Source organism: Sceloporus undulatus, chromosome 11, assembly GCF_019175285.1.
Source record: "Sceloporus undulatus isolate JIND9_A2432 ecotype Alabama chromosome 11, SceUnd_v1.1, whole genome shotgun sequence".
Lineage (NCBI taxonomy): Eukaryota > Metazoa > Chordata > Lepidosauria > Squamata > Phrynosomatidae > Sceloporus > Sceloporus undulatus.
The window spans coordinates 7176944-7189465 of record NC_056532.1 but is presented as its reverse complement, the minus strand read 5'-3'; the positions used below and the strand labels follow the sequence as shown (position 1 = coordinate 7189465).

The following is a 12522-nucleotide window of genomic DNA, read 5'->3' as shown; positions in this document are numbered from 1 at the left end:
ACCTGGGGTACGGGTTGAATTCTCAGGGAAACTTCTCTTCATGTTTCCTGCAAATATCTGCACGCAAAACAAAAGGTATAATATATAATATATTAGGGACTCCTGGTCTTTTAGATCAGCCTTGGTTCCCTCCAGATGTTTGGGACTACAACCCCCATCGTCCCCGATTTTCAGCCGTCATTGGCTGGAGGTGATGGGAAACGTAGTCCAAAACATCTGGAAGGTGACAGATTGGCAAAATAAACACAGCTTTTTAATATAACGCGTTATTTCGAGTGAGCTTATGCTAAAGTGACTGAAAGCAGAATATACGTGTGTTTTTAAAATCAAAGTTTATAACATAAAAAACCATTGGAAGCAATCTGATACTGTTAGGATTCTCTAGAAATAGAGGGAACTCTCACACATGTGTTTGTTTGTTTGTTTATATTTACTTATTTAGCCGCTCTGAGAGCCCTTGTGGCTGAAGAGCAGGGTATAAATACTGCAAAATAAAATAAAATAAATATAAAAATAGATGAAAAAGGCAAATCTGCCAATGTCATCATGTCTTTATTGGCTATCTAGGATTTATAAATGTTGTTTCCATTAATAATAATAATAATTATTATTATTATTTATATTAGATCAGTAAAAATGATACAATAATACAAAATACGATCAATAAAACACTAATACTGATTTAACCGACGTTCCTATCAGTTCTCTGAAATAAAATAATTATTAAATTGGCAAATAAATTAATTTATAAATTAATACATAGCCAATAAAAAATTAATAACTTAATTAAAATAAATTAATTAAATTGGCCTCCTTTTGGAGGAAAAATCACTATTTCTGTATATAAATAACACTTATTTCTGCAAAAATAAAATTTCCCAATTTGTCTCCTTTTTATAATATGCACCAAACTAGTCAATGTTTTGAAACCGCAAACGACAGCGATATTAATTATTAAAAAAAACCAATCACTCTGTGAATTTATAATCTATTATTATTATTATTATTTATATGATAAATGCTTTTGTAATAAAAACAGGGATTTTATCTAGGTTTAAATGCTTGCCAAGGTTTGGTGATATTTGGATACTTGTCTGAGACAGAAAAAGGAAGAGGCTGGAAAATATCTAAATCTATTGCCATTTTTATAACAATGTTTTGTGTTTTTGCAACACAACAGCTTTCTGAACTGCTGGATTTGTACTTATTTCCTTATTATTTGCTTATTTTACTTTACACGTTTCTCCCAGAATTGCGACAAACTAGTTTTGTTTTGCTTTTTTAACAAAAATGTCGCGGCACTTTTAAACTTTGTCGCTGTTTCCCCCCCCCCCCCCAATTGCAGCTTTATTGTGTGCTTTCTTCGGTTATTTAAAGTTTGGCTTATTGTATTTATTTCCTTTTTTAAAAGTGTATATATAATATATACACTTCCTAGGCAATTTTTAACTTTCAAAAGTACAATAAAGAAAAAGAAACATATAAAATTTGCCTGTATATTTAGGCTTGAGGTGGAAGGGGGAAAAAGGCGGGAAAGTGCCTAAATCTATTGACATGAGGTGAAATAAGGAAAAGTGACTAAATCTATTAAAATGAAGAAGTAAATAGGGGGGAAATCTAAGAAAAAGCCTAAAACTATTAATGTTGAGGTAAAAAGAGAAGGAAGATGCCTTGAGGCTTTTGGCCTCTTGTGCCTGTTTCTTTCTCTTCTCTGTGAGAGATTTTCTGTGAGGAAAATGGAGTTTGATTGAAGGGGGTTTCACCTTTCAGGGGGGAAAATAATTAAAGCATTACAGCAAGGATGAGCCTTTTAAAAAATAGTATTTAAAGAAAGCAACAACAACAAAAAGTCTGAAGGAAGGAAGAATATTAAAATAAAATATGGGGAAATTATAAATGTCTCCTTCTTTTTGGTCAAAAGATGGCTGCCTCAGACTCTGAGGGAAAAAGGTGGCAAAGTATTTTTGTCTTTTCACTCATAAGAATTAACTAGATTTAGTGTCAAATTTGTTGTCAGATTCTTGGTTCATGTTTTTCTTATCTTTCAGATATGAGGAGCCAAGCTGGCCAACAAAATGTCTCCTTTTTATATTGGTTTTTCTTTCTTCAGGGGAGAATGCCTCACGAAAAGCCAACAAAATGGCGGCTTTGTAGTTTACCTCACGCCTCTCTGGGAATTGATCTTGACAAGATCTCCCTCATGGTTGCCCATTGGAGGCTTAGGCTTATCCTTACACTTTGTTGTCCTAACTACAGAGTAGACCCATTTTGTAAGCAATGTTTACCTACATGTTGACTGACCATTTAAAAAATTGTTCAAATGGGTTTACTCTAGTTGCAGAGTATCAACAACAACAATAACAATAATACAGGTTGAGGTCCAAAACACATTGCAGAAATAGCCCAGTTTGAGACCGCTTTAACTGGCCCTGGCTCAGTGCTAAGGAATCCTGGGAATTGTAGTTTATTGTGGCACCAGGGCTCTCTCTGACAGAGAAGGTTCAATGTGTCATAAAACTACAGTTCCCATAATTCCCTAGTGTTGAGCCAGAGCAATGAAAGCGGTCTCAAACTGGGTTATTTCTGCAGTGTGTTTTGGGCCTGAGTCTCCCTTATCCAAAATACTTGAGACCAGAAATTATAAATGTATAAATATTTTATAAAATATAAATATAAATAAATAAATATAAATATAAATATAAATAAATATTTTATTGCTGCAGTGTGTTTTGGACCTGAGTCTCCCATATCCAAAATGCTTGGAACCAGAAATGTTGTGGAAATCCACATATAAAATATAAAATATAATATAAAGTAAATAAATATAAATAAATATAAAATACAAATATTTTATAAATATATGTAAATATATATACATTTACATATACATAATGAAATGACCCGAGGCTAGGATTCAAGTCTAAACGTGAAATGTTTCCTACATAAACACCTTATAAACCATCACCTGGAGGTCATTTTATACACAATAATATTGTATGTGTGTGTTGTGGTTGGGCCTTCAAGTCATTTCCAATGTATGGCAAACCTTAGGGCAAGATTTGCCCAGAAGAAGGGGATTGGCATTGCCTTCCTCTGAGGCTGAGAGAGTGTAACTTGCCAAAGGTCACCCATTGGGTTTCTATGGCCGAGCGAGGTTTCGAACCCTGATCCCCTACAGTAGCAGTCTAACACTCAAAAACCCTGTTATAAGATTGCCTTAGGATCTCCATAAGTTGGAAATGACTTGTATATTGCAATATAGTTATCAACACTGTTAATTAAAGAAGAGAAATTTTATGTCTCTTGGGAGCATTGGGAGCATAGTTACTTTGGACAAAGCCAAGCTACTTTAATGTCAGTTTGGCTTTTCTGTTGGGATGGTACTTTCCCAAAGAAATTGTCAAAGAGAGTAAGCAGATTAAACAACAATTGACCACGTTTTGTCCAGCTTTCGGAGAGGGAACTCTTGATATGTTTCTCATTGTTTTTCCTTTACCAACAAATGCAGAGGATGGATACACACATAATGTGCAGGCGCATACAATACGCTGTATACTTTCCCGAAAGCAGGGAGCTATTTTAATGCTTTACGCTTTACGACTCATGCCCGCGGCGTGTTAATTAATAGCCGCGCGAGGCGAGGGCAAAGGACGGTACGGACCGTACTTTGGCATGAAATGTCACTTCTCTATCATCCACCGCTGTTAACTTTTCTACTAGCTTTGGAGGGGAAAAGATACGACGCCATCGGGGTAAAACAGCTTCTGTTTGTGTTAAGACACTTATAGGTTCGGCAAATCCATCTTCTCGCCCTATTAATTGTGTTAATGGATGGATGGTGGGAGGGAAGACGTTTTAAAAATGTTAAAGACAAGACCTTTTTAGTGGTGGCGCTCAGCTTGTGAAATGGATTTTTGCAGGGAGATTGGTATACTTTATTTTCAGCGTCAAAGTAAACCTCTTGTCATTTACCCGCTTTGATCCTTCAGGGAGAAGTGGGCTATAAATAACCAGATGATGATGATGATGATGATGATGATTATTATTATTATTATTATTATTATTATTATTATTTCCCCCAAACCTTTAGTAGCTTCACTTTCTGCAATCACTTACGCCCACGATTTTATGCTTCTGTTATTTATTATGTAGCATCTTGTTGTTGTATTTTTGTATGGGATGCATTGCATTGATATTTATAAGTTGGGTAAGGGGTTAAGTAAGAGTTTATTATTCCATTGATTAATTACATCCCGTTTTTCTTTTCCTGGCGCAGGTGAGTTTACATTTCACCTGTCCTTCCGCGTTTGCAGCTTTGACTTTTGCGGATATGATTATTGACTGATTTTATTAATATGTTCTCTCTAGGAATACCTAGGCCCTCCAGTTCAACTCTATGCTCAACTTTAACTAAACGTTGCACTGAAAGACCTAGTGATTCCTAGAGAGGATACTCTACTAGGCCTTTGTAGCTCCTCCAGTGCAGTTCTATGGTCAGTGTCTGTTGGACATTGAGCATAGAGTTGCCCTGGAGGACCTAGATATTCCTAGAGAGGACACTCTACTAGGCCTTTGTAGCTCCTCCAATGCAGTTCTATGGCCGTGTCTTTTGGACGTTGAACATAGAGTTGCCCTGGAGGACCTAGAGATTCCTAAAGAGAATACTCTACTAGGCCTTTGTAGCTCCTCCAGCGCAGTTCTATGGTCAGTGTCTGTTGGATGTTGACCACAGAGTTGCACCGGAGCACCTAGAGATTCCTAGAGAGGTGTCCTCTCTGGTAAAAACATCGTGTTTTTGTTATTTGTGGTTTTCCCACATTCACGGAGGTATAGTGCAACGTAGATGAAAAACAAAAGAGCTTTTTGAAGGGCATGGCATCCATTTTATTACAAATACATAAATACCACGAAGGCCAAAGAAAAGGCGGAGAGGGTTATCCGATTTTCTTAACAATTATATGGCCAACTTTTCATTTGTGGTATCTTTGATTAAATATTGTGCACATTTCTTTCCCCCCAACAACCCGCAACCCCATTTTAAAGAAGGAAACCTCTGTTCGCCTTTGGCACCGGTCTTACAAGTTGAACATCTCTGAGAGGTTATTTCAACATACTGTATTACTTTCTGGGCCTTTTTCTTTTAAAGAGGCTGGTCTTAAGAGAGGGGAGGAGAGTTAGTCGAGAGACTCCCATGATGTAGCAGAGAAACCTCCTAAGACTTGTTAGAGGAATGTGTATTCTCCAGTTACCCTCCAATCCTCTCAGACCAAGGCAGGATCTGTAGGGATTAAGACAGCAACTTGAAACTTTTGTTTTGATCCCTCTGGTTCTCATCCAGACTCTCTCTGTTTGGTGCTTGCTTTGCAGTCGCCCTTGGAAAGCCGCCTTACAGAATGGCCTCCTCTCAGGTTCTCCAACACGCTCCCATACGGCGGGTGGCCATCTTCGGAGGGACCCACGGCAATGAGATGTCGGGTGTGTTTCTGGTCAAACACTGGCAGCGGCAGGACAGCACTGAGATCCAAAGGCCAGGGCTAGAGGTGAGGCCCTTCCTGGCTAATCCGAAAGCTGCGGAGAAGTGTCGCCGATACATCGATTGCGACCTGAATCGGACTTTTGATCCTGAAAAGCTTGGGTAAGCCTAACACGTGCCTTGTGTTGTGGATGTGTGTGAATGCATGCATCTAGTCACATATGGTTCAGCGTAGTGTATAGTTCCACCTCGACACTGAGCCATTTATGGCCACCATAATACCACTGAAGCCTAGTGGGGATCGAAGGATGAATTGCAGAAGCACCATAAAACCAGGCGTGACAATCTTACATACATTTCTTACATTGCACTGAGGACTGCTTGGTCCTCTGGAGGCCACAGCATCTCAGGTCATCTCTTTGCACCTGGCTAGGAACAGTACTTTGGTATCAAAGGAGAGCAGGGGACGTTGGAAAGGTTTCCCCCCCATCTGAAACTATACCTCCCAGAATCCCATAACTCAGTAAACTTTCCTACGCTTGGGTTTGGGTCTAGCACATTTAGTGGAACTAGAACCTGGATCTAGAACCTGGATTTCCCAAGCTCTAGTCCAGCACTCTCACCCACTGTGCCATACTGCCTCTCTGTAGGGAATAAGCCAAGATAAGAGTTGGGATACTTGGATATTTCATCTGTTTTATAACTTAGGAATCAGCATAAACGTTGTATGCGTTACACCAAGTGCTGGGTTTGCTGCACTTGTGTGTAAAATTCAAAGTGTCACTTTCAATCTGAGCTGCCAGTGTCATTTCCCTCCCTCTCCCATGTCCTGGAATGAACTTGCTAAGCAATTTGAGCTCCGTGGGACTCGCTGCACAGGCAGCGGCAACCACAACAACAACGCATCGCCAAACGTTAAGACACAAACCCATTTAAATGTAGACAGTGTAGACTCAGTGTAGCTTGATCATAAAATGGACTTTGGCACATGAGTTACTTTACTTTTTCTGAGTAGGGAGTGTGACTTCCCCCTTTAACGTCTCTTTTATGGGGACTGGCTTCTTTGATGGCTGCAAGTTCTCGCCTCCATCGCAAGAGCGAGGCGCCAAGCGTGTTTCCTCCCCCTCCTATTGTGCTTTGTGCAATCTGTACAAAACTGCCTGTCGTGTCTTTTATTTTTGTCAATCTCAGCAGCAACAAGAGGAACAATCTGCTCACAAAAAGAAACCCAACAACCCGCCCGACGCTTCTGCTTTCAAACAGCCTGGGCAACAAAGCCGCTGCCTTAAATTCAGCTCATTTGTGGGAACGTGCAAAACTTTGGTTTACGCATGCACAGATTTTTTCTCTGAACACAACAAGGAGAGGCTTTTCTAGGCTTTGCTGCCCAGTGGGTGAGGCTGAACTCGGTCACAATTAAACCTCAGATTTCTAGATGATAAGGAAATACTTCCGCGTGTATTTTAATGGCTTTATGGTCAGAGAGCCAGCATGATGTAGTGGTTTGAGTACCGGACTGGGACTCTGGGAGACCAGGGTTTGAATCCTCACTCAGCCATAGAAACCTTGTGAAAGTCACACTCTCTCATCCTCAGAGGCAGGTCAAGGGGAACCACCTCTGAATAAATCTTTACCAAAACAAAAAACCCCAAGGGGAAGGTAACTATTATGGGAGCTAGGATGGTTGGAGTGTTGGACTAGGACTCAGGGAAACCAGGGTTTAACTTCCTATTACACCTTGGAGACCTAACTGGGTGATCCTGGCAAGTCACGCTCTCTCAGCCTCAGAAGAAAGGAACAGCAAATTACTTCTGAGTACAAACATTTCTGGCTCATATGTTAAATGTTAAGAATGAAGTGGTGCATGGCCAAGAGTCCATTCTTTACACACCCTCAACCACATATATGTTCACAACAGGAATGGCCCAGTGTCATGTTTGTGCTCTCTCTCCACAGGAAGCAGCTTGAGGACAACGCTCCCTACGAAGTCAAAAGGGCTCAAGAAATAAACCAGATCTTTGGCCCCAAAGGCAGCCCCGACGCCTACGACCTCATCTTCGACCTGCACAATACGACGGCCAACATGGGAGGCACCCTCATCCTCGAAAGCTCCGGAGATGAGTTGACCATTCAGATGTGTCGCTACATTAAGGTAAATGGCGACAGTCCCAGGTGAGCTGCACGTGCGTTACAGAATCGACAGTGAATTCTCACATTGGGTGGAAAACATGCGGCTGATAGTCGCAGTTCAGTTTGGGTCGAGACTTACCCAGATTTGCAAACGTTCATTACATTCATATATAGAATCATAGAGTTGGAAGAGACCGCAAGGGCCATCCAGTCCAACCTCCGCCATGCAGGAAAGAGAGACACACACTGAGGGATTGGTCCCTCCACACCCAACACTTGGAGTATTTAACTCTTAGGAGTCAGGGTTTGAATCAATGAGTACTCATTTATGTTTCTAGTGCTGTTTCATTGGTGCTCTTGAAAGCTCTTCACCCTTAACATCTATATTGCAGGTAGGTTCAATAGGATCATCTCCCCAGGCTGGTGATAGCTGTACCTATTGAATTTGAGTATAGGCTGATGCCAGGGCCAGTCCTACTACCATTAAATGGAGTGAAGGCATTGCCTTAGGCAGCAGATGCTATGTGAGTTGCCAGTTCAGGATTGTCCAAGGCCCAAGGATTAGTGATGTCCCCCTGAGGATCTCAGTTATGTATGAAGTGCTAACCTCAGTTGCTCATAGCTTATCTATGAAACACAGGCACACACACAAAGAGAACTTATTTCCCTGTTTGGGAATTGGGAGAGAAATCCTAGCTAAAGGGGCCGTTCTGCTAGGTGAGCTGGACATACTTTTCGAGCGGAGGCCCCCAAAACTGGGGAATCTGGACCCTTGTCTCCCAGATTGCTCTCACATTTGAGACATTTAGACCAGACTCCTCTGTCCTGATATGCTTCTCAAGGTTATTCCTTCTGCTGTTGAACATTTTTGGTGTATAGCTAAGCTGGAAATTCATTAGTGGGTTTCTCCAAGAGATCCAGATTAGCCTGGAAGGAGGAATGAGAGCTTGGGAAGGGGGAGGGAAAGCACCCTAAAGGCAGCTTTAACGCTTGATCTGGAAGAACGCTTTCTTAATTTCCCCTTCTTGATGAATTAACGCTGGGGTTGTGCTCACTTACGTTAGTGAGCAGCAAAGTTTAGTGAAGCGTGGTCGAAGGGCACCAACAAACGCAGCTTTGTACGGTTTCAAAAGATGCCCTACTTCTCTGTTTTTAAGCCCCACAATATCCCCGCTGACTGTGAAAGACAATGCGGAAACCGCCTCCACGTCAGTCGAGCTTTTGTTAGTTCAGCCTTAATATCTGCATCATAAGAACATTAAACAAATATTTTTCCACAGGATGCTTTGGCACCAGATGGCTGTCCCGTTTTCCTTATTGAGCATCCCAACCTGAAATATGCAACGACGCGGTCTATAGCCAAGCATCCTGTGGGTAAATATGAACGTTCATGTGCGTTGTCCAGTCCTCCAAAATTAGCTTGTGTCTAAGTAGACCAGGAGCATGGGAATCTCTGGGTTCCAGATGTTTTGGCGTACAACTCCCATGATCCATTAACATTGGCTGTTCTGGATGATGGTCATTGTAGGCCAAAACATCTGGAAGGTTCCCCATTCCCAAACTAGGCAATACTTTGAATACTTTTCATCTTGCTTGCTTTCCTACTCAAGGGCAAAGGACTTGATCTGGGTCAAGACCATACATGTCTTGAGGGGATGGAGGAGTTAAATTGCCCAACCTGGTGTTTTCATTTCCATAAAACTGATCTGTTTATATTAATAGTCCACTTTGGGGTGAAAATATTAACAATGAACAGGAGCATATTGGTTTCCATTGGCTCCAGCTGTTTCTAGTAGCCATTTCAATGGCTTGCAGTTGGGCACCAGTCCATGGACCACCATTTTGAATAGCACTGGTTGGAAATGTGTAGCTGAAACGGAGGTGGGGAAAGGGGCATGTTACTAGCCTTCAGCTGTTCAGGTGGTTTAACAAAAGCGGAAGGACACTAACTTTGCAAAGATCCTACACAGGCATCGAAATTGGTCCTCAGCCCCAAGGAGTCCTCAGAGCCGACATTTTGGAGAAGATGAGGAGGATCATCAAACACGGGCTTGACTTTATTGAGCTTTTCAATTCAGGTACAGCACCTGTTACTATTAAAGCAAATGTTTAAGTGATTTGGTGATGGAGATTATTGCAATCCCAAACCACTACACCGCACTGGGTTTCTGTTGGATAAATGCAGTTCCTAAAAATCCATAGGATGCTGACAGAAAGGAAGAGGTTCTAAAAGAAACGTTGCCATCCACAGAATATATGTCATGTATTCAACAATGTGATTAAGGCCCCTGGTTTTTCCCCGTTCTGATAAAATTTAGATCGGAGCAAACATGCATCACCGCACAACTGGGTCATCTTTCAGTAATTCAACTTTCTAAAGGCAGATGATTGAAAGAGAGAGACGTTTCCCTCTTCCCAGAGCCAACAGCAATCCTAAGTGAAGACAAATAGTGACTAGCCACCTTAACGGTTTCAAATGTTTTTCAGTAAATCATACAACGTAGGAACGGAATTAATGTTCCCGATTATTCATTTCCAGGTGGAAAAACAGGTTCCTTAGCAGATGGGAACCCTCATTAAATAGTTGAACAAAAGTGAGCACAACATCACCCTGCGGTGACGATACTAGCGGAGCTATTAGCTCTCCATCTCAGGGTTTCTTTTCTTAGGGTTTGACATTAATAGAGGCGTGTTTTCATTTTGCCTTCCAGGGAAAGAGTTCCCGCCTTGCACCGTCGAGGTTTACAGAATAATGGAGAAAGTCGACTACCCTAGAAACAAGAATAATGAGATCACAGCCATCATCCACCCCAATCTTCAGGTAAGGATATGCCATTGGTTCCTGGGTTGTCTAGTCCTTCGACCGGTTTCTGAAGAATGGTGTGAACATACATTTCATAGAATCATAGAACTATAGAGTTGGAAGAGACCGCAAGGGCCATCTAGTACATTTCCTTGTTTTGAAAGGGCTCCTCAGATCCCATGGGTGCAGGATGTGAGTCCCATGCGCACTTGTTTTGTGCACACCTTTCTCTCATTGGAAATGAATGTGCAACTTTACATGTCTTCTTGCTTTGGATGTGATGAAAGGATTGAGTGTGCTTTGAAGGTATAAAGAGCAGCGTACATTCAACTTGTGATGTGAGAACATTTTTAAAAACCGTTTTTCTTCTCTCATAAAGGATCAAGACTGGCAGCCTCTCAAACCCGGGGATCCTATGTTTTTAACGCTCAGTGGAAAGACCATCCCGTACGAAGGAGACGTCACAGTGTACCCGGCGTTTGTGAACGAGGCGGCCTACTACGAAAAGCAACAAGCGTTTGTTAAGACGGTAAAAGTAAAATTGGGTGCGCGAGGTCTCAGAGCCTCTTAGAACTAGAATGACTTTTTAATTACTTAAGTTTCAGTCGGAGGGCCAAATCCACGACAGATGTATCAGGCTAACCCAAGATGGCCAGACCGTGAAAGCCATTCATTCAGACTTGGACTTGAATATTAAATAGTCCTTGCAATTAAAAATGGTATTCTGGGCACTTTAGAAGAGATATGCACCGTCATAAAAGCTTTATTAGGATGAATGTAATTTAGTGTTGTTTATACAACGAGCTTTTTATTAATCGTATTTTTAATATGATTATATTTTTAATAATAGTAATATGTTTTGTATTTAACGTGTTCTGGACCAAGGAACTGAAAAGGATGATACTGAGGAGAGAGAAAGAGACAATATAATTAAACCTTGTAAAGATTTTACCTTAATACCAGCAAGAACAGCTTTCACTCCATAAGGAGCCCTCCAGAGAATGCTGGACAACAAAACCCATCAGTCCCAACCAAAGAGTCTTTAGTTAGAAGGGGGGAAAAGGAACGTTGATGGGTGCTATTTTTCATTCTACTGTGAAATTCCTGGTAACAGAGACTGTGAGATAACTCATGTTTGTATAAAACTACTGATTTTATTCATCTCACTTTGCAATAAATAATTCTTTAACACAATTAAAAAAAAAGCACATTTGTCGTGACATTCAAAATAACAACAACATAACGTCATATTTTCTCCAAAGTGGCCTTTCGGCTCTAAAGTGCTGGTCAGAAAGCGGAAGGAACAGCTACAGAGGCGTACCCTTTTTACAGCCCTCTTCGAAAACCCGCAGGTACAGCAGCGTCTAGGTTTGTGTCTAAGAAAAGCAAATTGTCAATGCACTTTCTGGTGCCAGGCAAACCAAAACCTGAAATATTCCTTGGAGTTTCAGTGAACAATAAGGCACATTCTGCAGGATGCTCTGTGTAAATATTGAGCGTGGAAAAGTTCTTTTGGACCGGCACACGTTCAAGAAAAGGTTGAGGTAGCCATGTTTTCTGTATCCCGTTTCCTCCACAGTTCTAGAGCGGATGCGGTGCGGAGGTAATAATGCCAATTTGAGACCTTAGAGATCCAAGGTTCCTGGTCCTCATCGAGCCATGAATCTTGCCTTAGGCTAGTAACTTTCTCAGCTTGAGCTACTTCACAGGGTTGTTATGAGGTTAAAAGGGGAACAAGGGCAGTCATATGCACCACCTTGAGCTCTTTGGAAGGAAGGCGGGATATAAATGGAGACATACATCTGGGACTCCCACCTGCGACTTCCAGGGCAGACAGGTATCCAGGTGAAAACCAGTGTCCAGAACATCCAGTCCTGACAATTGCGTACTCAGGTTTTGCTTCAGATTTGAAATGTGTTTACTTTTTGGAACCTCCTTGTTCCCCAAGATACGCATGATATGGCAAGTACTACGCAGGTCAATGGACTGAAGACATTTCAGGGCTTCGCAAGGAGTAAACCTGTTTTAAAAAGAGGTCCATTCTCCCAACTGGAAGGAGAAGGATTCTGTCTCACCTTTCCAAACATATTTGGACATGAGGTTTCCTTTGAAAGCT

At 41.3% G+C, this 12522-nt stretch overlaps 3 protein-coding genes across 6 annotated transcripts in view; 2 read left to right on the top strand and 1 right to left on the bottom strand.

Moving 5' to 3' along the window:
* SPATA22 (spermatogenesis associated 22) overlaps positions 1-2325 on the bottom strand; it is a 9092-nt gene extending 6767 nt beyond the window's left edge. Inside the window, exons 1-2 of the mRNA XM_042442599.1 lie at positions 2290-2325; positions 3-57 (exon numbers count right to left, since the gene is read on the bottom strand). Coding sequence (XP_042298533.1) covers positions 3-57; positions 2290-2304 — 70 coding nt within the window. The 5' untranslated portion in view covers positions 2305-2325. The remainder of the gene's footprint in view (positions 1-2; positions 58-2289) is intronic.
* The window catches only part of ASPA (aspartoacylase), an 18836-nt gene extending 6704 nt beyond the window's left edge, over positions 1-12132 (top strand). Inside the window, exons 1-7 of one of the 4 annotated variants that reach the window (XM_042442384.1) lie at positions 1124-1200; positions 5368-5635; positions 7430-7625; positions 8884-8977; positions 9574-9681; positions 10315-10424; positions 10786-12132. In XM_042442384.1, the coding sequence (XP_042298318.1) occupies positions 5394-5635; positions 7430-7625; positions 8884-8977; positions 9574-9681; positions 10315-10424; positions 10786-10977 (942 nt within the window). In that variant the 5' untranslated portion in view covers positions 1124-1200; positions 5368-5393 and the 3' untranslated portion in view covers positions 10978-12132. Of the gene's footprint in view, positions 1-1123; positions 1201-1435; positions 1951-3041; positions 3753-5367; positions 5636-7429; positions 7626-8883; positions 8978-9573; positions 9682-10314; positions 10425-10785 lie in introns of those variants that run through there. The other 3 variants (XM_042442382.1, XM_042442381.1, XM_042442380.1) reach the window with 3 other exon arrangements.
* The window catches only part of SHPK (sedoheptulokinase), a 938822-nt gene that overhangs the window by 812898 nt on the left and 113402 nt on the right, over positions 1-12522 (top strand). The window lies entirely within an intron of this gene.